The 27,862-nt window shown below is 45.2% G+C and overlaps 1 protein-coding gene across 5 annotated transcripts in view; it reads right to left on the bottom strand.

Annotated features, from left to right (window-relative positions):
- Positions 1 to 27,862, bottom strand: part of pkp4 (plakophilin 4) — a 93,427-nt gene that overhangs the window by 39,362 nt on the left and 26,203 nt on the right. For all 5 annotated transcript variants that reach the window (XM_036544947.1, XM_036544948.1, XM_036544949.1 and 2 more), the window contains exons 3-4: positions 10,487 to 10,599; positions 4,646 to 4,680 (exon numbers count right to left, since the gene is read on the bottom strand). In XM_036544947.1, the coding sequence (XP_036400840.1) occupies positions 4,646 to 4,680; positions 10,487 to 10,599 (148 nt within the window). The remainder of the gene's footprint in view (positions 1 to 4,645; positions 4,681 to 10,486; positions 10,600 to 27,862) is intronic.

Here is a 27,862-nt window from a genome sequence, read left to right as displayed (position 1 = left end):
CATCACTGCACCGTCGCTGAGGGGCCTTCTTCAGACGATCTCCATAAATCTGATTATCCTAATGATGCCAAAACAGGCCCTGCCACAGCATTCTCCATGCAAATACCGAAGTGAGAGTAATCTTCGTGGCTAATGCCATCCGAGATTCAATTTAATTCCTTTTCAAAATTCAATATAACACGAGCAAGTCGAACTGTGCTATTGTAAGTGAACTGAAAGTAGCTTGGCTGTTAAAAATGCAGTTCCTAGTACAAAAAATAGTTAACGATGGAATAATTGATTGGGTAATTGTTTTATATAAAGAAGTTATTCAGCTCAACTTGCCATTAAGAGAAAAGTGTGCAATGAATAATCCTCCATTTTTGAGTTATGTTTATTCATTCACCCAAGCAGCTGCACAATAAATAAACAGTGCAGCATTGTATGGTTTATTTCCAGCTGTATTGGTTTATTAAAAGAAATCGTTTCCATTTCTACAGGTTTTTTTTGTTAAATTTGTTTTAATTCCTTTAAATGAGCAGCGTTTATTTTCCTTTCTTTTTATATTTTTGACTCTGAAAATGGTTTCCAGGTAACAGCTTCAGAGTGGACGTCATGCATAATCATAGGGAAGCAAACAAACTCCCTGAGGTTCCTCAGAGGTTCTGTGAAAAGCAGCAGGCAAAACAGAGTCAGTGAGAGTCCTCCAGGACCCAGCCAGCTACGGACGAAAGGAGCAGACCGACACCTCTGAAGAAACAGCAGTGAGAGGTAGCGAAGGAGCCAGCAAATAAAAATAAAACAATCCTCTCCTCTCTTAACAAGAGAGGCTAAGAAAGGTTGTAAGATTATGTCAGGCTAGGTCACGCTATGTCATGCTATTGATTTTATTTAGTCCATTTAAATTGCAGCCATTGTGTCCCATTTTTTGCACAAGTGTGCCTTTTATTCATCTTTCATATATCTGTATTTTTTTGAATTCATGTCTCCTGTTTGGGCTCTGGGTGGAGAGTGTGTGCCGTATAAACACCGTGTGCAGTTCGTCTTCCTGTTGCTGGTTGCTTTTGGGCAGCATGCGGGCTTTAAAGGAAGTGAAGCTTGTAAAACGGCTTCTGTTCACAGCAGGAAAGATGGTTCTCAGAGCGCTCCAGGTAACAGTAAGTTTATTGGAACCCTGTGTGAGGAGAACAGCAACCCCACACAGCACTAGACCAGGCACTACTGTAGATTTGTACTGTAGATTTTACGATGTTTGAGTCACCAGAGCCCCTGCATTAGCGGACCTTCAGTAATTTCTGGGAAAGTGCAAAGTTCACTTCTGTAAAGAGACAGAAAGAGTATCTCTCAGTGACATGCTGCTTGGATGGATTGCTTTGTGTCTGGAGTACAGCACTAGAATGGGACCATGGAGGAAAACACAGCAAGTGATAAAAGATAGGTTTTTGGTGGAACCGCCTTTTAAACTTGGACAACAAGCCATTCCACCCTATCTTGGCATGTTGTTATGGCTTTATATAATAATAATATAATTCACTTGTGTTTGCAGTATAAAGACCTGTCCAAGGGCTGTCATCTGCCGCAGTAAAATGTGCTGTTGCTTTAGCCCTTGGGAATACTATGTTAGAGAAGCAGATCAGTTTATACTGTGACAAGTGAGTAAAATAAATCACCCAAAAAAACAAAAAATAAAAGCTCAAATCTTCATTTAGAGCACTGACTCTTCCAGAACCCCCCCCCCCCCCCTCTCCTCACACACACACACACACACACACACACACACACTGTGGAAGAAAAGCTGCCTACCCAGACCAGTTCAACAAATCCATAATGCAAATTCAAGCTCAGAGTCATTTAAAGTTGTTTTCCCAGGGCAGGTTCTCAGACACCCAATGTTCACTGGGACAGTCAGGTTCTCACAAGTCGCTCTCAAAACAGGAACCCTAACAACCCTCTGCGCTGTTCCCAGTGATAAAAGCTCTGGGAAGACAGCTTCAGACGCCTTTCCAACACGGCGATCAAATTCCAGTCTACTGCCTTCTGCTCACTGTGAGAAATTCCATTGCTTAAACACACTGGTTAGATGCTAGACGCGATCCATTCACATGCCCATGAGATATGAGATGCAATTCGCGTGTTCATCTACAGTCCAGAGCATGCAAATAAGAGTGCACAGAATCGCACGCTCACTGAAGGCAAATAACTTGTTTTCTATCAAAAAATAGCGCCGACAACCTAAAAACAGAGCAATAGCAGCAGACTGATCCTTTGTGCACACACTTTTTCAAACACGGGACCCAGCAGCGAGGTTGCGTTAAAACCCCGTGCAGTCAGAGCTGCATGTCACAGACTGTGACCTAGCTGAACAGGGTACGATTACAAAATTTCTTTCAGACTCCTTTGTGAATCATTCAGTAGTAGAAAAATACACAGTATATTAGCACAGAATATTGCAATCACCCACTTTTCTCCTAGCTGTAACCGTAACGCATTGGTAAGTGGAGCTGATGGAGTCTAATGAGTCTTCAATGGACTCAGTGAAGGATCTCAAAGGTATCTCTTCTGCTGTGATGAGCGTGGACTGCAGGAGTTCCTGCATGATGGCTGTGTGCTGTATCACACCTGTCTCTGGGAGAGGGCTGGAGTTTGAACGCCCCTGTTTTGCCCAGATTCTGCCTAAGTCCCGGCATCTGCGTTTTTAACACAAAACAGAGGTGCACTGATGGAATGGAATCAATCACAATCAGCAGTAAATCACAGTGAGATACAGCAAGTCAAAGCATCCTCTCTTCCTTTCCAGCCCTGACATTTTCTGCTCGCATATATAAACGGGTTAAACTTTATTTCAAGTGTTCAAGTGTTTTAATGACTCCAAATGTGATCCCACAGAAATGTATTTTGGAGATGTCTGAGATTAATTCTGTTTCTCGAAGTTGCAAAGTTAATTTGAATTAGGGAAAGTTAGAGAATACAGACATTGAGTGAATTAAATGTAATGAATGGTATCAAATTCATAATTATGTGGTCAAAGTTTCCTTCAGTCCCAGCAACCCAAGACAAATCAATAACAGTCCCTCTTTATTTATTGCTGATGTGATATTTATTCATAATAAAACCACTTATTAGTGCCTGGAAATTCTCTCTGATCACTGAAATAAGCCGAAATGGAGGCAGGTGAAGTCGGTTCCTGATCAAAGCTTGTCAAGGTCAAGGAGTAACCTGATCTGCATTTAGGAAAATAATGAGACTGCTGAAGATTTAAGCTCCATGCCGCAAGTGGAGGAAAACTTTGCATATTTTAATGGAGTTTCAAAAATGTCGGACATGCTCACATAGCCTTATGGCGCAGTTAAAACTCTGAGAAGAAATATTTACATGAACTTTATTTTACATTTATTTAGGCTACTTTTGAAAAAGGAAAAATGAGAAAAAGGAAAAAGTTACTCCCTGCAATGTTTCTACCATGATTCAAATATTTGAGCATTCCTCAGACCACATTTAAAATTATATTAATCCAAGTTCTCACCAACCTTTCCTGATCAAGTCTGAAGTGCAGGTATAGCATTAAAGCAAACTGCATGAGAGTGTGTTTAGTTCTGTGTGGCTGCAGCTCTCAGGCTGACAGCTATTCATCTGAGAGCTCAGTGTAAATACGGCACTGTGTACACTGAGAAAAAAGCAAAGAGAGACAAAATCCAACAACAAAAAAAACAAATTTACAACTCCATGGCAACCATTCAAAACTTAATTTCACGTTTAGTCTGTCATTTGATATGGATGCATGATATACACCCACATCCGAAAAACAGACAAACTGACAAAATCATAAACACGACACTGATGCTTGTTTTGAGGATATATTTGGTTACATAAATCAATTCTCATCACTGCCATGCATGGAATTATTTCATGAATTGCCAAAAATCCCAAAAATCATGGACAGTACATAAAATTCCACTGACAAATCTCTCTCCCACACAGGAAATGTGAAGACAATAGAGGTTATTGCCATCTCATAGCCAGCAGTGGCCCCTAAGATATCACACAGACCAGCAGCCACGTTGGATCTAAACATTGATAATTTTGCAATGAAAAATATCCCCAGCATGAAACAGGTCAAGGTCAAGAAGCCACACAGATAGTCTGCCATACAGGATTTCTTAAGCCATCCTGTCACAAAGCAACGGATAGGACCTGCCTTATGTGCCCATAAAAACTTGAAAATCACATTCACTGCATAGGAAAAACATAACTGCTCCCGCCCTGCTCTTTTGCAAACCTACTTTGTACATGTATTTTGTACATTTACATATAATTGCAATTTATGGCACTTCATGTGTGAAAAAGAACATTTAGCTCTATAATTGACCACTCAGCAGTACACACACTGTAGGCACCTAATTCACCTGTAATTGCCCTCAGAGGCCAGCAGCCACACTATTTGGCCCCCGTTAAATGCAAGTATATCAAGTTAGTTTATTGTTATTGTTATTATTACCGCAATCCTTATTACAACCACAGAGTGGTTCTACCTTAATGTTTTGATTATCATTTTCCTTATTATCGTTATTGGCAATGAGAATGTATTCCTCCAGGATCTAAAAGCGTCCCGTTCCCGCCCCACCCAGCATGGCACACTGCAGGGGTCTGTCACAAGAAGGCACAGTACCTGCACATCTCCAGGTGTAGGACTTCTCAGACGAGCTGTGGACACAGGAGAAGAGAGTGTTAGCAGGATTACGCAGGCGTGTCAGAGTAACACACACTGGATTTAGCCTGTATGCAGCACGCAACTGACACATTTCTCTGGTCATTCAGTGACAGACCTCACCGCAATCAGAACATGCCAGACACACAGTGCTCTGAGATTTTCACGATTGTGTGGGTTCTGACAGGTCATGAAATCAATCGCAGAATAAATATAAATGAACTGTGTACTACAGATGGTTTTATATACGCTCTCTGTGTGTAAATTTTGAAAAATGGCATCAGTTTTGTAATGTGCAACAAATGAATATAGTAATCAACATACATGCAGTAAGTAAAATAATTGATACAGTCAGTTGAAGATCTGCAACATACTGTCAGTGTGATAGTTGACATAAACATGCTGAAAGGTTTTTAACTTTCAAACGGCGTAGTCCGGATATCAACAAACACACTGCTAATGTTTGCTGGTTTCAAGTCTGGGGACAAAAACAAAAATGAGTTTTTCTGCCTTCTCAGGGCGTACTCCTTCTCTCTGTGTGACTTTGGTCCTCGAGAAATGGATTTTGAGAACAATCGGAAAGGTCAAGCAAACCAATTCATCCTGTGGTTGTTCCGAGTGTGGCCAGAGCAAATATAAGAGGTATCGATTCTCTGCAGATGTGCCAATCTGCCACCACAGAGGCCTGAAATACATTTTAAAAAGTGTGCTAAGAGAAAGGGCATTCATCTCACAGGCCCAGAGGCCCCGGTATTACAGTATTACAGCGGAGAGGGTTTTCAAAGCCCATTGTAGCTCATCTGATGAACGCTCGGCATTCTGGGAACCACAGAGCCAAAGTACGGACAGTGGATGGCGAGAGTGGCGGTCTCTGCTCGGTGAGTGTGAAGGGGCGGGACAGGACTGGGCGAGTGGCTTGTGAAGAAAAAAGCGGGCGAGTCCGAGTGTGGGCCGCCAGTCAGGGTGGGGTGGGGTGGGGGGGCCTCTGTGACAGCCCAACCCCATCTCACTTCCCCTCAGAGAAGGGAACAAGTTAACGTCTCTACTTCAATTTACAGAATGGAATCATTTCTTGAAACTCAACCTTGGATCTATCATTGAAACTGCCTTTTGAGGAATCCCATGATTCTTTTTGCACCATTACTCTAAACTAGTGTGTGAACATTTCTGTGCACATTTTCAGGACAAGGACACTTTCAACACAGACATATCAGTTAACAAATAAAAGAAGTTTCTCGTACAAATGACTCATAGTAAAGCACATTAAAAACACATATTCTGTTCATTTTATCAATTTGAATTGAGAAATTACATTTGATGTTCCTATAATATCTATTGAAAATTATACCTTACCTACCAATATGGCCCAGTTATACTTGTTTAACAGGAAATTAATAATTGCATTATTACATGGATTGCATCACATGGTTGCATTACATGGATTCATCTTTAGAAAAATGTTTTACATACTTTTTCACCATACAGCAGTAAACTGTTTATTATTAAAAAAACTGCTGTTCTTGTCTGATTTCATTATGGCAAATAAGAACTGTTCTATTTAGGAATGAATTGTTTGGTCTCCACTGAGACTATTTACAGTGGGTAAAGCTGCCAGAATATAGTGCAAGTCCCCATTCTGGAGGGGTAAACTGGAGAGGCTGTCCCACTATTCAGGACCATTTTGTATTCTCATACAAGTGGAAAAAACCTCATTTAGTTCAACAGGGAATTAGAAGAGTAATTCAACATAGCTGTTAGTTCTGTAATGTTTTCCTTGCACCACAACAACAAATGTGCAAAAATACTCCTCTGGTGCACTGGATATTTATGGGAGGTTTGTGCAGAGAGAATAACCCAATTCCTCATGCCACAAAAAAAAAAAAAAAGAGCGGAAACAGGCCTCTTTCCCAGGAGGCTGCTCTGGCCACGAGGCGTATCATATCCCACAGTGAGCCAGCAAATGCCGGGCCTGGGGTGGGCCAAAGGGAGAGGGTAATCACGGCCACATAAGGGAGCAGCTAAATCATGGCTAAAGCAAACACAATATAACAGGCAATAACAGTCCATTCAATAAACTACAAGTAGTGCAATTATAATATTGCAACTGTTAAATTGTAACAGTATCAGGTATTACTCATCGTGTCAAATGTAGCTGTAGGCTTACTGGCTACATTTATCATAATGACACCTGACTGCACCCGTAAAAAAAAAAACAACTCCAAAGAGTTATCACCATTCATAACACGGCCGTAAATGCCTCCGCTTTTAAGTTCAGATTTCCCAGCATGCAATGACACTGTCACTGGGGGGGGGGGGGGGGGGGGGGGGGCTGGTACATCAGTTGGCTCTAGTGCAGCACACACACAGCCTTTACCCTGTGAGAAAGAGCCAAATTTCTGACACCTCGGTGATACATCGGAGGGTGAGAGGCTGGCAGCTGAAAGCCAAAGGGGAGAGTGCTGCATGCCACTGAAATGAGTGTAGCAGCACTCAGAGGATATTACGGCACAAGTTCAGACAGAGGCTAAACTTCCATCAGAGTCACAACAAAGGCCTTCACGTCCCAGCCTGCAGCGTGTTTACCTGGTACCACACCTGCACCGTGCTCGGCTGGGATGACTTGCGTGCAAGAGTCATTCACTGAGAAAGCAGCGCTCCTTCCTGTAAGCAGATAACACTTCACTGAGACTTGTCTGTTTTACGGTTCACTCCATCTTTCCCATCCTGTTCCAGAAACCCTGCATATCTGATCAGGGGGGCGGGGCCTGGGAATGGGCCGGCCCGTGGATAGCGTGATTGAGCGGATCTGCCATTTAAGGCAGTACATTACATAGTTTGCATGCCATTGACAATGTCTGTGGTTACTGCTTTACTTGGACTTTTGGCAGAAATGTCAACAGACCGAAAACGTTGAGGTTGAGGGGCCATCTGGCTGCCAAAGCAGACAGTTAAATACAATTCCAGTCACTTTATTGGCTGGAGGTCCCTGTAAATACAGACTCCCTTTGGCATTTTTTTCCCCTACAACCATATATAAAAGGGCACTTTTGCGCTTCCTGAATCGATCATAGATGATCTGCTAACCCTGCCCCACAGTACATAAGATTGGCAGAGGGAGAGAGGGTAAAACATGTAATCACTGAGGCTAAAGAGAGGTTGAGCTGAGCGTGTAAATTAAGGTAATTTGGTGAAAAACAGAAGTTTGAATTCAGAACAACACAAGCCACAGAAGCACAGGGAGTGTGAACAAGCCTCCATTTGTAACCTGTCTGCTGATGTGATTTTAAAATACTTTGAAGGACATCTACAATACTTATATAAGGACCTTTAAAACACTCAGGACCTATTGATGATGTATAATATTAAGTATCTAAGTATCTGAAAGGCTTATATTATTCAGTATAATACAGAAAATATAAACATAATATATTAAGTACATTATGTTATTAAGTTATATTATATTAAGTACCTTTCCAGAATTTTCTCAACAGGATGTTGAGTTTGTCCCATGTAAAACCAATGAAAACAGACAACTAAAGACTATAATTGTACTCAAACGTAAGAGAACTGAAAGGCACACCTACTTTCAGGAAAATACCAGTCAGCATCTTGGAGACACCTACACACCTCCCACTGGGTTGCCAGTGGAGTAGAAGGTCAGAACGCAGGAGGCATTTGTGTGCTTTCATCTTTTGAAGTGATTAAGAAAACTTCAAAGAAGGTTATGTTACAGTTGCACTGTTACAGTACTTAAAAACAATGCCAACAGACCCGGGAATTTCAGATCTCGTTAAGAGCAAAACAGAATGTTAAATTGTTGACTATGGTCATTACCATCACCCTCTTTAGCTCACAGAGAGGGGTGATTAACTCAAGTAAATTAGGCTAATTGATGGGATAAAAACACATGTGCTCGGCTTCTTTACATTAGCGGTTCAATGACCGCACATGGTGGCTAAATGGTGGTAAAAAAGACAGAAACTCACAGGATTTACGGCTCGGCAGAATGGACTTCCTTGAGCATTCTCTTTTAATTACTCTCATCTCATTGGCATTACGATTACTGCCCTCTAATGCTGTGAGCTCATTTAACATCCCCACTACTGGAGAGGATCAGCTGAGACAGAGCAACGGCAGGAGTTCTGCAGTGTCCAGCTGAAATCACAGTTGCTAGGCCGGTATCTATATTTGGTTTGGAGACTGAACAGCTATATGCAAATCCTGTGCTGGAGGCGGGGTTTTGATTAACTGATACTTGATGTCTGTTGCTTATGCTTGGGCAGGGGAGAAAAAGCCATCTGTCACTTTCTGGATAGACAGGAACATGCTTTGCAGGATGACCAGTCTAACGGAGGTTCCTGTTATATTCTCACTCGTTACACTGCATCATTACATAGCCACACTCCTGTCGACAATGGCCTGTTTTGGGTTTTCCTTTCACCTCTCTGGCTTTGTAAACCATCTGTCCCTTGCATTTCGGCCAATTCCAGCCTAGTGGAAGCCATGGTGTTTTAACCACCACTGACAGCAACTGGACATAAGCTTTGCTGTGCTTCAGTCATGCATGTGTCGTCCACGCAATGAAACATCTACAAATGGCTAAATGTTAGTTTGCTTTTCTCCGGCTCAACAGGATTGTATCACCTGTTAACCTCTCCAGCTTTCGTGAAAACAGGCATGTGGAAAATTATATCATGCTTCAAACAAAAAAGTGGCATCAGAGCCATGTGGGATCAGAGCCAGTCAGAATCCTCTGTATTTCCCCCAGCGGCATGGTGGCAATAGTGATATTAAAAAGCAGGAGCACAGCCCAAACCAGGAAGCAGCCCCAGCAAATGGAACAGAATTGTGTCTGATATGAATTATAGGAGCTCCGGGTTGATGGATTTGTCTGAGAGGGAAGCCAGAGAAGCTTGAAGAGTGATGCTTCCACTGCAGTCTGAGGAAAGGAGTCTGAAAATAACTCGGCCCCCGACTACGCCTGCTCCATCTCATCTCCCACCATTCTCTCTGACACAGCACAGCATCAGGCAGCGGTGTGGCGTAGCGGCCAGGAGCAGGGCTCAAATCCAACACGCTAACCCTAAGGCTGCTGGTTCAATTCCCAGTGGGGCACCGCTGGTGCACCCTTAAGCAAGGAACTTAACCCAAATTTCCTCAGTAAATATCCTGCTCTATAAATGGATAACTCTAAGCTATGTAAACTGCTCTGCATAAGAGTGTCTGCTAAGCAAAAAAAGGTAAGTAAATGATCGCCCTTTGCTCTTCATTCAGCATGAGGTAAAAGATTGCTCTGTGGTTAAAAATCATTCTTTTAAACAAATCTGTATATTCAATTGGCACATCTGTTTCTCAGCGGAGACCGTGGAACCTCTGCTAAAGTCTCATATCATCACACCTGCCTAAGCAGGCACTGAGTCTGTGAACACTCCTGCTGTACATAACAATTAGCTACAGCTTGCCACTTAAATCTATTGCATTACCGTTAAGCCATCTACTGCCTGCAACCCCATTAAAGACTGCTGTGCTGCCACTCAGGATAAATGCTTCTGCTAAACAGCAGCCCAGGAACATGGCTGAGCTGTGGTTGGTGCAGGGTAGTATTGAACACAGGTCTGCGGTTGGTGCATGCTGGTAATGACCGCAGATCTGCGGTTGGTGCATGCTGGTAATGACCGCAGATCTGCGGTTGGTGCATGCTGGTAATGACCGTAGAGCTGTGGTTGGTGCATGTTGGTAATGACCGCAGATCTGTGGTTGGTTATAGTCGCACTGTTGCAGAGTTAGAGGAGAGCTCTTTACCTGCCACTGGCTGTGCCAGGGGACTCCGCCCCCAGCCTGCATCGCTCTAGCTGATTGGCCACAATCTGCCGCTCCACCTCCAGCTCTCTGGTCAGCCTCTCAAACTGAAGCTCCTGCAGGGAGGGGGAAGAGACAGACAGGTCAGCAAACAGCTCTGTGGGAGTGGGGAGTCTGGCAGTGCTGGGAAAAAGGGGGTACTGTGCAGTCCCCGGGACATCAATGAAATGGAACACAAAGTCTTTACAACAGTATATTTACAACAGCATATCCCATATCACTGTGAACACTGTGGGTCATATAAATATGTGCGCGCACACACACATATACACACACACACACACACACACATACACACACACACATATACACACACACACACACACATATACACACACACACACATGCACGCACAGATAGCTGAGGAACACACAGCACATACATGTTATGTCCTAGTACCATCACTGCAGCGGCGTGACGGTGGTTACACATCATTACACAGTAGTTTACACCCTCAGCCCCTCATCTCTAATCACAGGGGTCTGAGTAACTTTGGGTAGCTCCGCTCTCGCTCACCCAGCGCCCCTCCCCTCCGTCCTCCCTGAGACACCAGGCACCTCTCTCAAAACTCCTGATGCAGTGTCACCTCAGACAGCCCCCTCTCACACCTCCTCACTACTCATCCCAACCTCTCGCCGCGAGGTGAGAAATTCTCTCACAGCTGCCGGGTGTGGAACAGTGCCCCCCCCCCCCCCCCCTCCCTGATTCACCGGGGCAGTCATGCGGTGCCAGGCGCACGGAGCCCCCGGCACGGTCTGACACCAAACTCCTTCACCGGGCCTCCATCCCCGAGAGGCACGTCTGCTGCTTCCTCAGAAAGTCCCATCATCCTCGGCTGCCGTCCCTGACCTTCTGAAGGAGAGGGAGCCCAGATCGGAGCGGCCGCACAGAAAAAAAAAAAAAACAAAAAACCCAAAACAATCTTTTTCAGGGCTAGAGCAGAAATGCCACAGGTGAATCGTTTAGTACCCCCCTTCATGTGGCAGCCTGTGGCTCCTGCATTTTGATCCTGTGGCTTACATCCTGCCAGAAAAAGCCACATCTCCCCCTCAGCCGCTCGCCCATGCAAAATCGAATCAGACTGAATCAAATCCAGTCTCTGCGCTGTCAAATTACTTTTCTGTCCGGGATTGAAAATGTGCATTTTATTCCGTTTCACATATTCAACAATTTAAAAAAAAAGGATTTATTCACAGAATGTGGGTTCAAAGTGGAAAAAAAAGCATAGAACACATTCATTCCATAAAAATTTAACAGCAGAAGCGACATGTTTTTCTTTTTTTCAGTAAACAAACTTGATTTTGCTGTGGAGCTTCCAATTTCCTTCAGTGCAATGATTTCACTGAACCTTAAAGGCTTAAGAGAACATCACATTTTCAGCATTGTACAGCACAATGTACATTTCCAGGGCCGTGAGCTTAAACTGCACATCCATCAGAAAAGCCCCTCCATGCAGGGAGTGAACCAACAGCCGACTGGCCGGCTTAAGCCACGCCAGATTCTCCGCTCTCAGACAGCACCGCAGCTAAAGAAAAACCCAGAACAACAGATTCTGCTGCACAGCAGGCTGCAAAACGCAGTTAAAATGGAACTCTTCAGAAACAATTTGCTAAAGGCCGGATTGGCCTCCTGAATGTTTGAAGCCTAGTGCTGTTTTGTACTTCATGCTACCAGACAAAACTGAATATGAACTTTCACTTTCAGTCCTTGTCAGCTATTAATCATCTGTTCATATTTTTTCCCCCACACTATGTTACATTCAGTATTGAATAAGAAAACCATTATTATTTTAACAGACATTAGAATATACTGAGCCACGGTATTAAATTTTGACAAGGTAGTAAAAAAAGATTCCCCACCATGATGAAGCGCTCGGGAAAACGGGATGACATAACGCAGCGTTCAGTGACAATGACAGCAAAAAGAGGGAACAAACGGCCTTTTGAGACGCTCTCCGCGAAACGGCGGCGCTACGGCAATCTGATGGCAGCGTCACAGGGAAACTAGGCCAGCAGGATCAACAGCTAACGCCGTGCTCCAGGAGTTCAGAAGGAAAATGTGCGAGGGCAATCATAATTACGCTGGCACACAGGCCCAGCGCACTCGATAACGGCCAGGGGAATCAAACAAACACAATTTCACATCCAGTAAGCAGGATTGTGGAACCGCGCGGCTTAACTTGCCCTTGAAATAAATATAGATCCAGGGGGATGTGGCCCCCCGGGATTTAACTCTCAGAAGAGATAAGCACTGTGTGAGGCAGAGCTACAAACGACCTCCAGTGCCTTCACTCTCATTGGACACAGCTAAAGCGGCTTCTTATGCATATGGATAAGTGCGTGACAACATTCAGATAACATTAAATTAATAACTGATGTCTTTATGAGGACGCAAAATATGAGAGAATCCAAATTTCTTTCCCCAAATTTTTGACAGGGCTTGATAATACAGAGATATTCTGTTTGCCTGTCTCTTTTAAATGCCTTTGAAAACCCATCCAGCTGTGTCATTGTTGAAAAAAATCTAAACTCATTAAATCCTTTACAGACAGTGTGGGAGAATTTTTAGAGACCTCATCCAAAGTCGTGAGATTCTTCTCTGAAGTGCCAATAACTGCAGTGACTTGTTTAAAAGGACCATGCTGGTGTAAGGCGAACAGACCAAAAAATGTATCCATAAATATATCCTTTCTGGGAACACTGACCTGTCCATAGATCTGTCCAATCACACCCAATCTGTTCAATCCTGCAACCACGACTTTGGCATTCAAACGAGAGAACTCAAACCATTGGATTAAAAAAATAGCAGTACGAACTGAATGTGCAGGGAAACGCACAGGCCAGAACACTTCACGGTCAACGCTGGGAGTCAGCACAGCCATCTTCCCAGAGCAAAGCAGCAAATGAAGGTCTCCCAGACATACAGAACGCTCGCCATCCAACAAGATACACTGTGGCATCTGCTGTTGCCATGAGGAACAAAAGGCCATCTGGATCCTCTCAACGTCTGGACCGACTCCAGTGTGAACAGCCAGTCCTCCCTTCGCAGGTGGAGACTCCGTTACAACCCTCGCCCTGATCAACAGGTCAGATGGATATTTCCCCGTCTGATGCCAGAAATCTCTCCCATCTGTTTGTCTTAGTATCCACTAATGCAGCAGATGGGACCAGCTATGATCACATTTTCTCACCGTCAGCCTTTTCATGACTTTATACGAAACTGTCAACGGAAATTAATTTTCTTGCGCGCTCCTTTTCCTGCCCTTTCCCGCACGGCGGTGGCGGATCTGATAATTAGATTTGCGGACCACATTATATTAGAAGATAAAAAAGCATAACGTGTTGGCTACATGTTGCATTTTCAAATGATACTTTTCTGCAGGCATGTTCTTTACTCACTGCACTGCAGTGAACACCTGTCTGCTCAGGAGCGAGGGGGACACTGTTAGCGGTTAGCGGTTAGCCAGAAATGCTTTCGTTCTGCATCCGCTCTTTTCCCTGCAACGTTGACCTTTTTTACTCAGATTTGGAACTTATTGGTCATATTGTGAAGAGCCATAAAATACTTTCTGCTGCTCCAGTTTAAGCTTAAGGCTGTTATGGCTGCCAAACACATTTCCACAAGTCAATATCAGCTTGGCGCCTGGCTCTGTCATTTCATGTTTAACACATTCATTGGCTGTGGCCTGTACCTGTACACAGTCTTGTCTCTCCAACAGGAAAATATTGCTGCAAAATACATATATACATATATATATATATATACATACATACAAATATATTTTTGTGCACATGTACACAATGTTTATTGAACAGACTAAAATTTGTGAGATTTACATATATAAATGATCTACATTTTGTCATTCACATGATTTTTCATGAAGTCACATCAATCCATTTCTACAGCAGTCATGTCTTCACTGTTAATTTCGTGCACTTATCAGGTGTGGGTATTGGTTGGCATCCTTTAGCCTCAAATTTCACATGCTTCCTGGTCATAGCATGTAGATGTGTGTAAAAAAAACTATTTCAGCCAAACGTCCAAGGCCGCTTACACCTCAGAATAAGTGCATCTCACTGGTCGTTGGCTCTAGGTCCTCGGCCAAAGCCAGCATGGTAAATACTACTATTGCCTCCACTAATCTAGTTGTTTCAGAACAAGATTTGTGCATAAATTTTCATCAGCATTCACTCATTCAGCTAATTTGCTGCATTTCTCGCACACTGTCCCCAGATGTACTCTTAATCATAGCCACCAGCCTTTTGGCCTGAAAGCTTTCTAGCTGCCTGCAATCTCCAACATTGCATATATTTACAGCTAATTTGGAGGAATTCAATGCATATGTCAAGTGTGGACCGGAGAGCATTTATTAAGCCTAATGACCCATCTCATCAGGGAAATTACAGCAGTAATTACCATCAAATCAGGCAATATTTTCCCAACGAAACAGGTACTTCAATCCTTCCACGGTATCCCAGAATGCCCTGGTGGAGGAAAGACAGGAGCAAATGCAGTGAAAGTACCGCAGTGTGAGGTCAGGTCATTATTTGGGGATCACGGTGTGCGTTCTCTGAGGTGTACCCAAAATCCCTGACCCCTGAAACAGCCAACAAACAAAGCCCTCAACCCAGTCTGGGGATGGACAGAAACACACAGACGACAGACTGCACACTCTTCCCTTTATCCACTTGATCTTCAATCCTCCAGCTGCATTCCCCAGCTCAGAGGCCTGCCCTACATCTGCAGGCAGATGCAGCCAGAGCCCCGCCCCTCACCCAATCAGCAAGAGCAAACCTGCCCCGCCCACTCACATACCCAGCCACTCAGAGGCCGGGCCTGAGCCACCACTCTGCTGACTGACAGCTGCCATGGGCAAACACGGACTGAGGCAGCTGGGGGGGAATGAAAGTAACGAGATTAAATTTGCCAAGCTGTTCCCGGCGCAGGGTTGTGTCAAAACGATCACATCACGGGGAAGCGAGCTTAATTCCACTGACATAAGCATCACTTTACAATTGGCTTTGCGGTTAAGATTAAATCATTTCAGAAACTAGCTGATAGACCGACTGCTTGCTGAATATTCAGGCCAGCTGTAGGATGCATCCGGCACAGAGGCTGCAGTTTTAAAGACTGGTGCATGTTCAGTTGGCCCCCTCTAAACAGCAGTGCTAACACATTAATCACGATTCACGACACTCATTGTACAGTTATAAATATCCCACGCATCGTATGTAAATACAGCATCATCAGGGGACATGGAGAGTCACACTCCTGCCCCAGATTCACACAGCTGGCTCCTCTGCGTTACACACCCTCATCAGGCCGAGAGAGGAGGGAGGACCGCGATTAGCATCCGAGCCGAGGAGCTCTCGGTCGCTAACGAGCCTCGGGTTTCTCCTTCCGTAGTCACAGCCTCCGGCAGAAACACTCAGCACTGGACTGGAGGAAAAGTCAGGGTGCAGGATCCGCTGCCATGCCTGAATGCTCTCTCTCATGACGCGTCGTTTCAGAGTGTGAGGTTTCAGCGAGATCCTCTCCCTCTGACATGCCCCCCCCCCCCCTTTCTACGTTCAGAGAGGTTAGTGGCTGTAATGCTCTGATGAACTGCTGTCCAGCCCTGGCACAGCTCCACAGGAACGCCGCCCTCCTGCGCCCGGGTATCTCAATGGCTCTGAGGAGATCTGAGTGATCAAGCATGAAGACAGCAACTGCTCCCTGCAAACGGCAGCGTTCTGCGTTCATCAGTGTGACGGGGGAAAGCACACGATCTGTCAAACGCTCAGATTTTCACCGAGCAGGGGACTTTTCAACAGCTGCCTCTGGAGCAGATCAGTGTAAAATTAAAGGCAAATTTGCCGTGTATTGCAACACCTTATACACTACACATCCCATTAGTTAACCATCAATAAAAACTTTATTAAAGCGTTACTGAGACTTTTCACAGCGCCTGTCATAAAGCAAGCATCACTCATGTAAAAAAAATTAACTGTACATGAAAGCATTAATGTGCATTTGATGACTATTAACAACTCACTTTTAAGGGGTGAGTAATGTCTACTGTAAGAAAACCAAATCGAATAGGTAACTAAAATGAACAACAGCAACTGCAATACCTGAAATAGTACCCTTCACACTGGACTAGATTTCCACAGAGTATCCCAATGTCCGTAATTTTTTTTTAACCTATATGGCCATTTCTTTGTTTAAAGGACATGTTTAAAACAATGCAGTCATTACATTCTTCGTTTCAGTAGCAAGTTAATTAAGCCCAATTGTTTTCTGTCTGGCAGCTAAAACACATAAATACATTTAATCTTAAGCATGTTGCATTGTTCTTTTGAAGACAGTGGTTTTCAATTCTGTTTAATCTATTGACATTCTGTTTAACAGCTGGGGTTTCAGTTTTTTTATTTTCACTTTTTATAGTGGTTTTCCAAATTTCCTTCTGCTAAACAAATGGTTTGCAGTGAATTGTCAAAAACCTTCAAAAACCAAACAAAAACACCAGCGGTTTTTCCATGATGCCCTGAGAAACATTGAGTAAAATCACCAGGGAAAAAACAGAAAAATTTCTCCACCGCTTTAATGGAAAGGAACTTTTCGGGACATCCCCATGCCTGAGGAAGAGACATTCCGTGTGAGGAAGGAGGAATGAGATTTTTGCTCTAACTGAATGAAACCAGGTATGCCTTGTATATCTTGACACTGAGTTCTGTGGCCCTGAGGTTAGAACCTGCCTGAGTCATCTCAAAGTGCCAGGTGCTGAGTGCGGAAGAGCTCCTTACACATGCAAGTCAAATCCATGACCGCAAAGCAGGGGAAGAGGACTGACCAATGAGAAGGTGGGATATGAGCAGCAAATAGCCTTCTTATCATATCTCACAAAGCCATCGCCATTTGAGACACCCCCCCCCCCCTCCCCCCCAACAAAAAAAAAAAAAAAATCCCCTCCCCTCTCTCCCTCAATACAAACATCTGTCCTGGCTCCAAAATTAATTAACATTTGAAATTTCACATATGATATTTTTAACAGTCGGCCAGTGTTACACGGTTGTAGCCTGCACCTGATGAGAGATCTGTGCCGTGGACACCTGAATGCCGTGGATATGCAAATATCAAGAGACCATCCTCATATCATATGGCACAATTTCATTAAAACGGCGAGGAACATTTTAATATGAGCAGGCAGAAGGCTTGTTCTTAAAGCCGAGTGAGAACTCAAAGGGAACGTGTTTGTTTATGAGGATCTGTTGGTAATGAGGCTTGACATGAAAGCTGCGTTCTCACTCTCTCTGCCTGCAGAACACCCATATTCCAATTATGCAGAAATAAATTAGCAATATGCTTAAAACTGGTGAGTAGAGGGGGCTTGACAGTCTCAGAATCTGCACCTCTGAGGGTCCGAGGCATTCTTCCTGAAGATGGCCGTGTGAGACGGTGCAGCCACGCCCAGCACTGCTGGAGGGAGTCATGTGACGCCATGTGAGTGCGATTAGAGGGGAAAACAGCGGGCGGCCATGTTTGAAAAAGACTTGGGTACTGGGAAGCACGCAATATTCCAACATTTTTCATCAGCAGCCAAACTCACTGTGGCTGCGAACAATTTTCACTGCTCCCAGTTTTAACACGAACACGGCAACAGAGAATCATGAATTGTGCTGTTTGAACAGTGAGATGCTGGAATGCTTTGGAAACTTTCAAACACTGTACAGTTTCTCACGGGGGCCACACAGAATTACAACTGAAATACATCATTCCACCCATCTGTGAGAAAAACAGAACCCAGTTAAAATATTTATGCTTCATGCACCCAATCAAATAAATGATCAATTATTGAACCTACTGCCTGACTGTGCACACTTGGTATGTCCAACTTAACACTTTCCTTGGGGGTGATTTTCAAAAATCAACATATTTACTGGACTTTTTTCCAGAAAGCTTACAATTTATTTCAAATTCAAATTAGATCCTCAGTATCACAGATCACTGAACTTGGCCTACACATATTTACGCTTGGTTTATAAGTGGCTGGTGATGATTGGGTTAAAGCGCTGGCACTCCTCGGCTGATAGCGTCCTGTCACGGAGTTGCACGGTGATGTGGAAGCGCTTAGTTATTCTGGTGCGCACTGCAGTGTCAACAGAGCACTGCCTTTCCAAGCCTGTCTGTTTATGATCCTGCATCCTGGCGCAATGCATGCTGGGTATATCAATGACGTGTCCGCCTGGGAACAGGAGCGGTTCTGTGGGCGCAGAGACCGGGCCAAATCTGAACCAAATTAAAGGAGGACGGACCGGTTCCCCACAATTTACCCTGCACTCCAGGGCCTCTCCACGGAAGCAGATCTGTGTGTAAGCTGTGCTCCGAAGTTAGAGGTTCAATGAGAGGAGGGGAAAAAAGCATTACATTTTTGGTGAAGTGCTTCACTCCAAAACTTTTTGCAAGCTCACATGAGGGTGGCAGTAGCTAAGAATAAAACTTGCTTTCGAGAACAAAGCTTGAAATAAAAATTCTACAACGTTGGTGTCTTAAAAAAGGTGACTAAACGACGCCTTCTGTATGATTTTGGGAAATCTTACATACGAGTTGGAGCAGCAGTATAGCATAGTGGTATGAAGCAGGGCTTGTAACCGAAATGTTGCTGGTTCGATTCCCCATAAATATCCAGCTGTACAGATGTATAAAACTGTAACCTTATCCAAGTCACTCTGGATGAGAGCATCTGCTAAATGACAATAATGTAATCTTCTCTGTGTTTGCCTTTCTGTATTCTACACAGTGTCTGGGCCTCCAGTGAGTGCCTGGTGACACCTCTCCATCTCTCCCCTGCCGCAGCAGAAGCACAGAGAAGCAGCCATATCATATCCCATTTAACAGCCGGCTAACTGGCTAAACTGCCCGGCAGGATTGGAACAGCACTGACCCCAGTAGAAACCTCTTCACTCCAAGGGGAGACAGGCTCAGCTCCAGGTACGACAGCCAGCTGAATGCAGTTATCACTGTCTATCACTGGCGGCTCTGACACGTACTAATAGACTCAAACCAGGATGGAGCATATCCATGCATAGAGGAAATACAGTGAAAATGTATTTACAAACCAGGGGTATTTAAAACCAATTAAACATAGCATACAATGCCATGTGATGCTAATGTCAGGACCTGCATTCAAACATTCAGTGGTAGAAACATTTCAAAAAACACTCCAATTCCAGACTCTCAGGGGTCACATTGATTTCCCTGCATCAAGAACATCTTCAACATCCCTGGCTATGGGCAGTAATCCGATTGCTTTGATCCTGCTTTTGTGGCTTATTTTCCTATAGTGCGAACATGCTATAAGAAATCTTAATGCAAATCAACAGACAAGGGGCTGTTATTCTTATGTCAGAGAAAGTACACTACAGATAAACAAGCAGCTCCCTTCTCCATAAGCCTGCCTCTCCGGGCCCCAGTGGACCATCTTCAGAGGCAGTAAAAGCTTCCCCATCGCTTAATCCCACGCGTCTAAAATCAAAGAGACAGTCAACCACACAGCAAATGTATTTTCAAGTCGTTCCTTACCTCAGAATTTCGTGGGGACCCGGACGAAGTGAGCCAGCCTGTCTGGAGGGCAGAGAGCTCTCCCCTTCATTTTTACTCACTTTGACATCCGAACTTGCCACACTGCCCCTCTCCAGCAAATCACCAGCGAAACGGGCACTTGATTTCAGACTCCCCGCTCGTCAGTATTTTTACGACCTCAATATGAGCCGTCACCGAAATGCGCAGACCACATTACTGTCTTTATGTTTCCACAGACAGGCTATTCGGTTTATTTCCATCCAAAAAAGCGGACTGCAGTCCCCTCAGGTTCGCCCCTCTCTGCCTACAGTTCCCAGCATGCAAAGCAAGTCTGGTTCCCAGTATGCACTGGGGGGTGTCTGTATTCCTTCTCTCCGTTCACACCTGAGATGATCAAACAAGGCTGTGGTTTCCCAGAGTGTCAGCTTCAGTGGTCTCCTTTTGAAAGGTAACTCTTCCTCACTGCTGTGGAAGATGGAAGATAATGTGAACTGCTTTTTCCACTGCCGTTCCTCAAAGAGGCAGTGATTGAGCAGAATTAAAATCCAGATGCACAGATCTGAAAGGGACTCTTCTGATGAGCAGAGAGAAGAGGAACAGAGCTGCCTGCTTCTCTGAGACAGAATCAAATCTGGTGCTCAGGAAGTGCAGCCGCGAACAAACATCAATTTGTGGCGTGTGTGTGCGTGTGCGGGAGGGAGGAGGGTGTCTGCAGAAACGGGAACGCCCGCTCTGCGAGTGAGGGGATCGAGCGGAGCACTCGCAGGACGGCACCGAGGGGCCCCTCCAGGGAGAGGATCGGCTCGCTGGACCGTGAGAGCTTCAACGCCCACATCGACCGCGGCACGCCGGGGATGTATGTTACTGCAGCTGAGCTCAAATGCAGAAGGCAAGCTAGAACGGCCAGGGCAGGGGGACAGATGCAGTGAGGGACCTCTCTGTTTAAACTCTGACTCACACAATTCTCACTTTACTTCACTGTCACTGTGTGGTGGGAGGAAAACTAATCAGCTCAGACAGCCAAGTAAGGGCTGTGCAATAATCACAGTCGGCTCAATTTCCAAATCTGTACTTATCCTACTCATCCCTGTGTATACGATATCTACATGGATATAATCATGTTCCCTGCCATCACCATCTCTGGAAGTGAAAAATGCAACACTGATGAGCCCCCCCCCCCATCTACCATGTCTTAATCACGTAGCCAACAAGCATTGTGGTCATGCTCAACTAACTAGCTGATCACTCATTAGCAGGTCTGTATAACAGGAAATCATGTTGTCTGCTACAGACAGCAAATGTCGCTGATTGGCTGAATGGAAGTGAAGTCATAAAGCCTCTCGAGATATCTATGTTTTGTTGACATTTGCAGGGTGTGTTGCTTCTGTATGCGCTGTCTTTAATAATGCTAGAGTGTGGATCGATCCTTCTTCTGACAGGTTCTCCGAAAGGGCACGGAATACAGTCCCTGATGTTGTTGTATTCATTTGTGCCGGACTGTGAGAGAGGTGTGTTGGGAGACGTAGTTCATCTACACCGTCATGGAGTCATTTGTGGAACCACAAAGAAGAATGTGGATTTCTAATAAATGTGGGAAGCAACACAGACGTTTATAAAACTGTGGTCGCATCACACATATGCATTCCAGGGCACTCTTCCTATGCAAACAAACCATTTTCATTTGTGTGGGAGAGGACTATTCTTTAGTTTGTCTATATTTATGGAAGCACAGAAGATTGCTGGTGTTGCTGCCAAGTAAAAAACGTGGAGCATATGCGGATTTCTTATAAATGTGGGAAGCAACACTTACATGCATGAAACTGTGGATGCATCACACCTCTGCATTGCAGAGCACTTCTCCTTACCAAAAACAGGGGGCGCTGTGCTCCCTGGCAGTTCGCTTTATCACAATTCATCCTGTGTATGGAACGGCCAAAAAGAGACTATGATTTTAACCTGCTGAGCAGGAACCGTGACAAAGTCATATGTGACAGAAGATGCTAAGGGTGGTTCTACCTGACAATACAAACACAGGAATCAACCATTTATACCAACCGTTTATGAACCAGCCTTTAAAGGGCGAACTACTTTCTGTGTACCTGGACCAACCAGACACATTCCTTGGGGTTTATTTTCCCGGAAAACCTCAAACTCATTTCAGCCACTAATCGGACATCTGTGTCAAATTACAATTGTGTGGTAAATTTAAGATGATTTTTTTGCAGTTATTCATGATCTGAAGCGTTATTTGCACAGTTATTGAAAGCAGGGTGCATGATGGGAGAGATCTGCAGCAGCGACAGGGCAGACATACGAGTCTGCAGCCACAGACAGGTAAGACGGACAGCGGCCGTTTCCAGCACCGTTAGCATTCAGAGCAGGGGCTGCATCTGCATGGATCATTAAAATGCCATTAAAGAGTCTGTCGTGGCTGCGCACTGATGTGACAGGAGCTGCCTGGTACTCTGTCTGAGAGAGAGAGAGAGAGAAAATCCAGCTCTCTCTCACACACACACACACACACACACACACACACACACACCCGAGGATGCCTCTAATCTCACAGTATCTCATCAATGGCCGTTTTATCAGAGAGGAAGAAAACGTCTACTGTGCGTGAGAGGAATAGTCAGCTTCTCAAAAAACAAACAAACGACAAAAAAAAACCAACACAGCGTGCACCAGGCAAGCACTTTTTTCATTATGCAATAATGTACAATACCACCAATCTTCCACCACAATGCCACGGAGCCCAACCCACAAAGCACTGCTGTTGTACGATCGCTGTTAATGGATGCTTTTGGGTATAATCAGAGAAGTGCAAACAAAGCCTTTTCCTCCACGGACTCAAATGCACTGTTAGCAAACAGTGTCTGGGTACAGTGCTGCTGTTTGCTGATCTTCCATTTCTGGCATGCAACTGTGTGTGTGAATGCTCCCCTGTCACATGACTGACACCTTTTACGGGTGCAAAAAGAATACAAATACTAATCAGTCCAATCAGATGCAGAGCTATGGCAGATAAGCTGCTTCCCGCATGTGTGGGAGGGAAAAGGTTTGCATATGCCGGTCTGGGAGAGTGGAGATCAGAGTTCATATCGATTTTTTTTTTTTTTTTTTTTACTGTACAGTTTAATAGCATCAGCACCTCTGCAATGCCTTTTAAAACGTGTTCTGGAAATTCTGCACCACAGACTACAAGTTATCAGACATCCCAATTTAATTACGCCCATCTAATTAAAGAAACTCGCAAGAGATTGGCTCACAGTTAATCCAAATCTGATTGTCCGTAAGAGCATGAGTTACACCAACATGTGGAGAAAGGCATTAAAATTCATGCACAAACTTCAAGGGGAAAAGGGGCCAAACTCCAGAAGCATAAAGGTTAGCAGATGAAATATTTCTAGGGCTGAATGAAGCCAGCAGAAGAACCTTCAAAGCTCTCACTCTGAAACCCTGCAGAAAGCACCAGAGCAATTCAACAAACAATGCAACTCATTCATAAGGCGCCAGACTCACAATTACTCATAAGGATCAATACACATGCTGGTAATGGTGTCTGGAGCCTCGATCTCCGACGACCCCCATCAATAAAATTTAGAGAGGCTTTGGGTGCGGGCCCCGGTGAGTTACCTGTGAGCGCGTGGTTCAGCAGCGGGGAGCGCGAGGGTCAGAGCTCTGTGGAGAGAGGGACAAACGAGCACATCCACCACTGCCAGAGCTGACGGCCGGCCCGCTGCGTCCCTACAGCCCCTGTCTCCGGCCGTCCCCGTGCGGCATGCCGCTGCCTCTCCCCGCGGGTAACGCTCCAAACACAGCGGTGACCGCAGAAACCGCGCCGTCCTCGGACCGGGTTTAAACCGACGCCTTCACACTCCGAGCGCAGCGCCGCACTCTCCCCCTCTCTCCCCCCCCACCCGGCGTCACGGCGCGAGCAGATTATCTCCCCCTCTCTCCTTCTGCCGAGCGCCGGCTGCTCTGGCTCCGCCCCCTCGGCTCCCGCCTGGTAATTGCTTTGAGCCAGGCTTTCGATTTTTTTTATTACTATACCCGCAGACTGGAATGCTTATGCCTGGAGTTTTTCCCTCCCCATTTTTATCGCGGGGAGGGAAACGGGAGATAAGGCGTCGGGAGGAAAGGACGCAGAAATCGGTGTGCTGCTGTAATTAGCGGTCGAACGGTCACTCCGGCGTTGCAAGTCAAGGCCCCGTGTTAAAATAAGAGTTGGCTCCCGCGGGCAGCCACTCCAGAGAGACTCGGGCCAGATCAGCTGAGGATGAAAAGGTCCCCATGAGCCACAGGCAAAACACACACACACACACACGCGCGCGCGCGCACACACGCGCACACGCACGCGCACACACTCGCACACACTCGCACACACTCGCACACACTCGCACACACTCGCACACTGCAGACGCATTCTTTGGATGTAATGGAGTCAAACAAAGCGAACGGGGCAAATTCCACTGCGTTGTTTTTTTTGGGAACAGCATTAACTGAGGAAGTCATGTGGCGCCTCACCTTGCAGCGGTGTTTAACAGCCCCTGGCGGCCCAGTGCCAGGCCGGGCACCGAGATACAGGCTCATCCGTCAGCAACCCTCTCCCCACACCTCGCTTTCCCGTTACGTCCAAACTTAAGTCCCATCTGACCGCAACTGACTCCCAACCGCCAGCAAAACTCTCATATGCCCTCACCCGAGACCCCCGCGTGACAACCACCCTTTCGATTCAGATGAAGAACTCAGAGATCACGCCAGAGATCCTGCCAGACCCCCATCTGAGCCCCCCCCAGAACTCCCCGCCTCGTGCTCCGCCACAATCAGATTCGATCACAGACATCCCGTTCCACTGGCTAATCGCTGTGACTGGGTGCTGCGGGTGAGATGGGGGGGGGGGGGGGGGCAGGTCGAGAGGTTACGATTAAAGGCCTCCAACTGCAGGTCTTACAGTTACACATTCAAAGTACATTTCTGAGACGTCAAGCTTATAAGTTTTTAAATGCCAAACCACATCGCTGTTTAAAGATTACTTCAATGTCAATTTTAAGGTGCTTCAAAAAGTCATTTCAGGCACTCGCTCTGCTATATAGTCAAAGATTCACCCCACATTATCGGTTCATCTTTGATAAAAATGAGAGGCAGGACTGTAATTCTAAGCTGTGCTGCTGGACTTGGCAGCATATGGGGCCTTAATGCTGGGTACTAATGTCCAGGTAGAAGGGCTACTTTTAGAAACTCAGTTCCTGTATTCCCCTTTGTAGAAAACAGATACTTAAATAAATGCCCTTCAGTGATTTCTACAGAGATCTCACCAATATCAAGCATGCATGCTTATGATATCCACGCAGGCTTAGCTTTTGACAGTTAAAAGGGGAGTGAAGAGATTCCACAGACAGGGACGTCGGCCTTGTCACGCATCCGCGGTTCGCTTGCAGATAGCGGTCAGGGAGTCGCTGTGTGCACACAGCCTCCTCCTGTCAACCCACAGGCATCGCAGGGGAATTTCTGTGCCTGCTTCACAACACCGCTCCAGTCTGTGCGGCCGTCAGTGGAGAAGCTCATCTGGAGATGCGGCCGTCAGTGGAGAAGCTCATTTCACAGCCTTGAAACTTTACAGTGTTCTGTGCTGAGGAAGGAGATGAACCAGGCCAGGTTTTTATTCCTACCATCCTCCAAAGGAAGAGTGTGTGTGTGTGTGTGTGTGTGTGTGTGTGTGTGTGTGTGTGTGTGTGTGTGAGAGAGAGTGTGTGTGTGTGTGTGTTGGGAGGGTTGACTTATTTAACTTGTTCTCTGCTCTACTCATTAAGGGATCCAGCAGGAAGCTTTTACACCAGCACCTCACACGTCCTCCAGACCAAAGTTCACCTGCAACAGCTGATGTATGATAGCTGCGACTGTTGGGTCGCGTTTCTACGCCAGATTGCTCAGATGTTGCGGTGGGTCTGTGAGGTTGCTGAGTGGATTCCCTCTCACTGTACAAACCCCCAAGCAACAAGGCAGAATTTGCACCAGTCTGGGCCATTACACAGAAATTAAGCCCTGTGGCCATGGCAGCATTGGTGTAAAGACCCCACTGACGGATTATAATGGAATAGGATTGCGTGCATTTCATAAAACCTGTGAAAATCGCCCGTTGTGTAAAGCATGTTATTGTTTCTTCTGAGAGGACAGTAAAACAGGATTTCCCCGCTTCTTCCTCTCCTGGGGGTATGCCCATCAAACAAATCATAACATTTCCTTTTCTTCTGGACTCGGCTGCCTCCGTTCTGACATCCTGACCCAGTTGCTTCTCTGCATGCGGGAATGCCTCGGTCTGGCCACGCCCCTCACTCCTGGCCTGTTTTTCTATTGTCTTCATGCAGACAGTGCAGTGCCTCACCCTGATGAGTCTCCGTGCCCAGCACTCACGGGAGGAAGCAACGATTCTGCCTCAATAAGGTTTGCATATATGTGCATTAATAGTCACGTTTAAGATGCAGCTCTACATTACTACAGTGAGCTAAGCCTCTGTTGGAGGATGGGCGTCGCTTTACCGATGCCCTACGAGCAAACTGCAGCTACCTGACGAATCACAGGGTGCCTGGGAGTGGTGAGACGAGCAGCCCCTGCTGACATACCCACGCCTATCCCCAGCTTCTTCACACCCTGCAGCTCAGCGTTAGCTGATTAAATGGTGTGAGAGCCACACACACACACACACACACACACACACACACACACACACACACACACACACACACAATCAGAAAAGAGACTGGCAGCAGAGCTTCCTCTTCATACTTCATACCAACACACAGGTGTACGACACACGGTCTTCCCAAGTTACAAAACATTAAATTTTTTTATTTGTTTTGCGGGCCCCTTTACCCAGATTAATGAACATAGCCTGAATTGCCTCAGTGAATATCCAGCCGTATGAGCCAAGTCATTTTCAATGGTAAAACTTCCTGTAACCTTAGAAGACCTCCTGCTTACCACTGCTGGACAAACAGAATTACGGCTGTCATTTTCATGCCCACTTCCAATATTTCATAATACAATATTTCATTGGATGGGCAAGCTTATACCAAAAATGCTAAAGAAATGTCCAAGTCATACTGTCGTGTGGAAATGTTACATTGATGATTGTTTTGTTATCTGGAGAGGTCTGATCGTCGAGTTTGGCTAGACCTTTGATCAAATGTAGTCATCAAGTTACTTCAGAGAGAGCTGATTTTTAGATGCCTTGATTTTCATCAGAGATGGACATATTGTTTATGCTTTTTCCATAAAGATGCCAGAAGTTTTCCACGCTGACAGCTTTCATTCTGTGCCTTTAAAGTGTGGTTTGCCCTGCAGTCAGTTTTTGTGGTTACGTTAGAGAGACGTTGTGTGGTCATAGAGAATATTTAATTAATTTCCTAATTTTATGTGCTTATTATAATTTATTAGAGGTCTAACGAAAAACATTCAACCAACACTATTCATTGTTTCTGCTCCCAAAGGATAGTTACTTTGAATTCCTTATTTGCCTCTGTCATCCTTTCATATCCATAATATATTTTGTTGATGATCTGATTAAGGACCATTAAGGACAACTGACAGGCTTTGTGATGTATATTTTCTCACTGGTATGTAATCCTCCATTGGTAGATTTGGTCCTTATGTGCACCGCCTTTGTGACTGTGTTATTGAACATTTTGGAATGGTCATATGTTAATATTAGACCATTAACATGCTGTAATACTATTAGGAGCGGAATCTATAAATATTGTT

This window comes from Megalops cyprinoides, chromosome 14 (genome assembly GCF_013368585.1).
Source record: "Megalops cyprinoides isolate fMegCyp1 chromosome 14, fMegCyp1.pri, whole genome shotgun sequence".
Taxonomy (NCBI): domain Eukaryota; kingdom Metazoa; phylum Chordata; class Actinopteri; order Elopiformes; family Megalopidae; genus Megalops; species Megalops cyprinoides.
The sequence above is the reverse complement of the archived record's forward strand: the minus strand, read 5'-3'. Positions and strand labels throughout refer to the sequence as shown.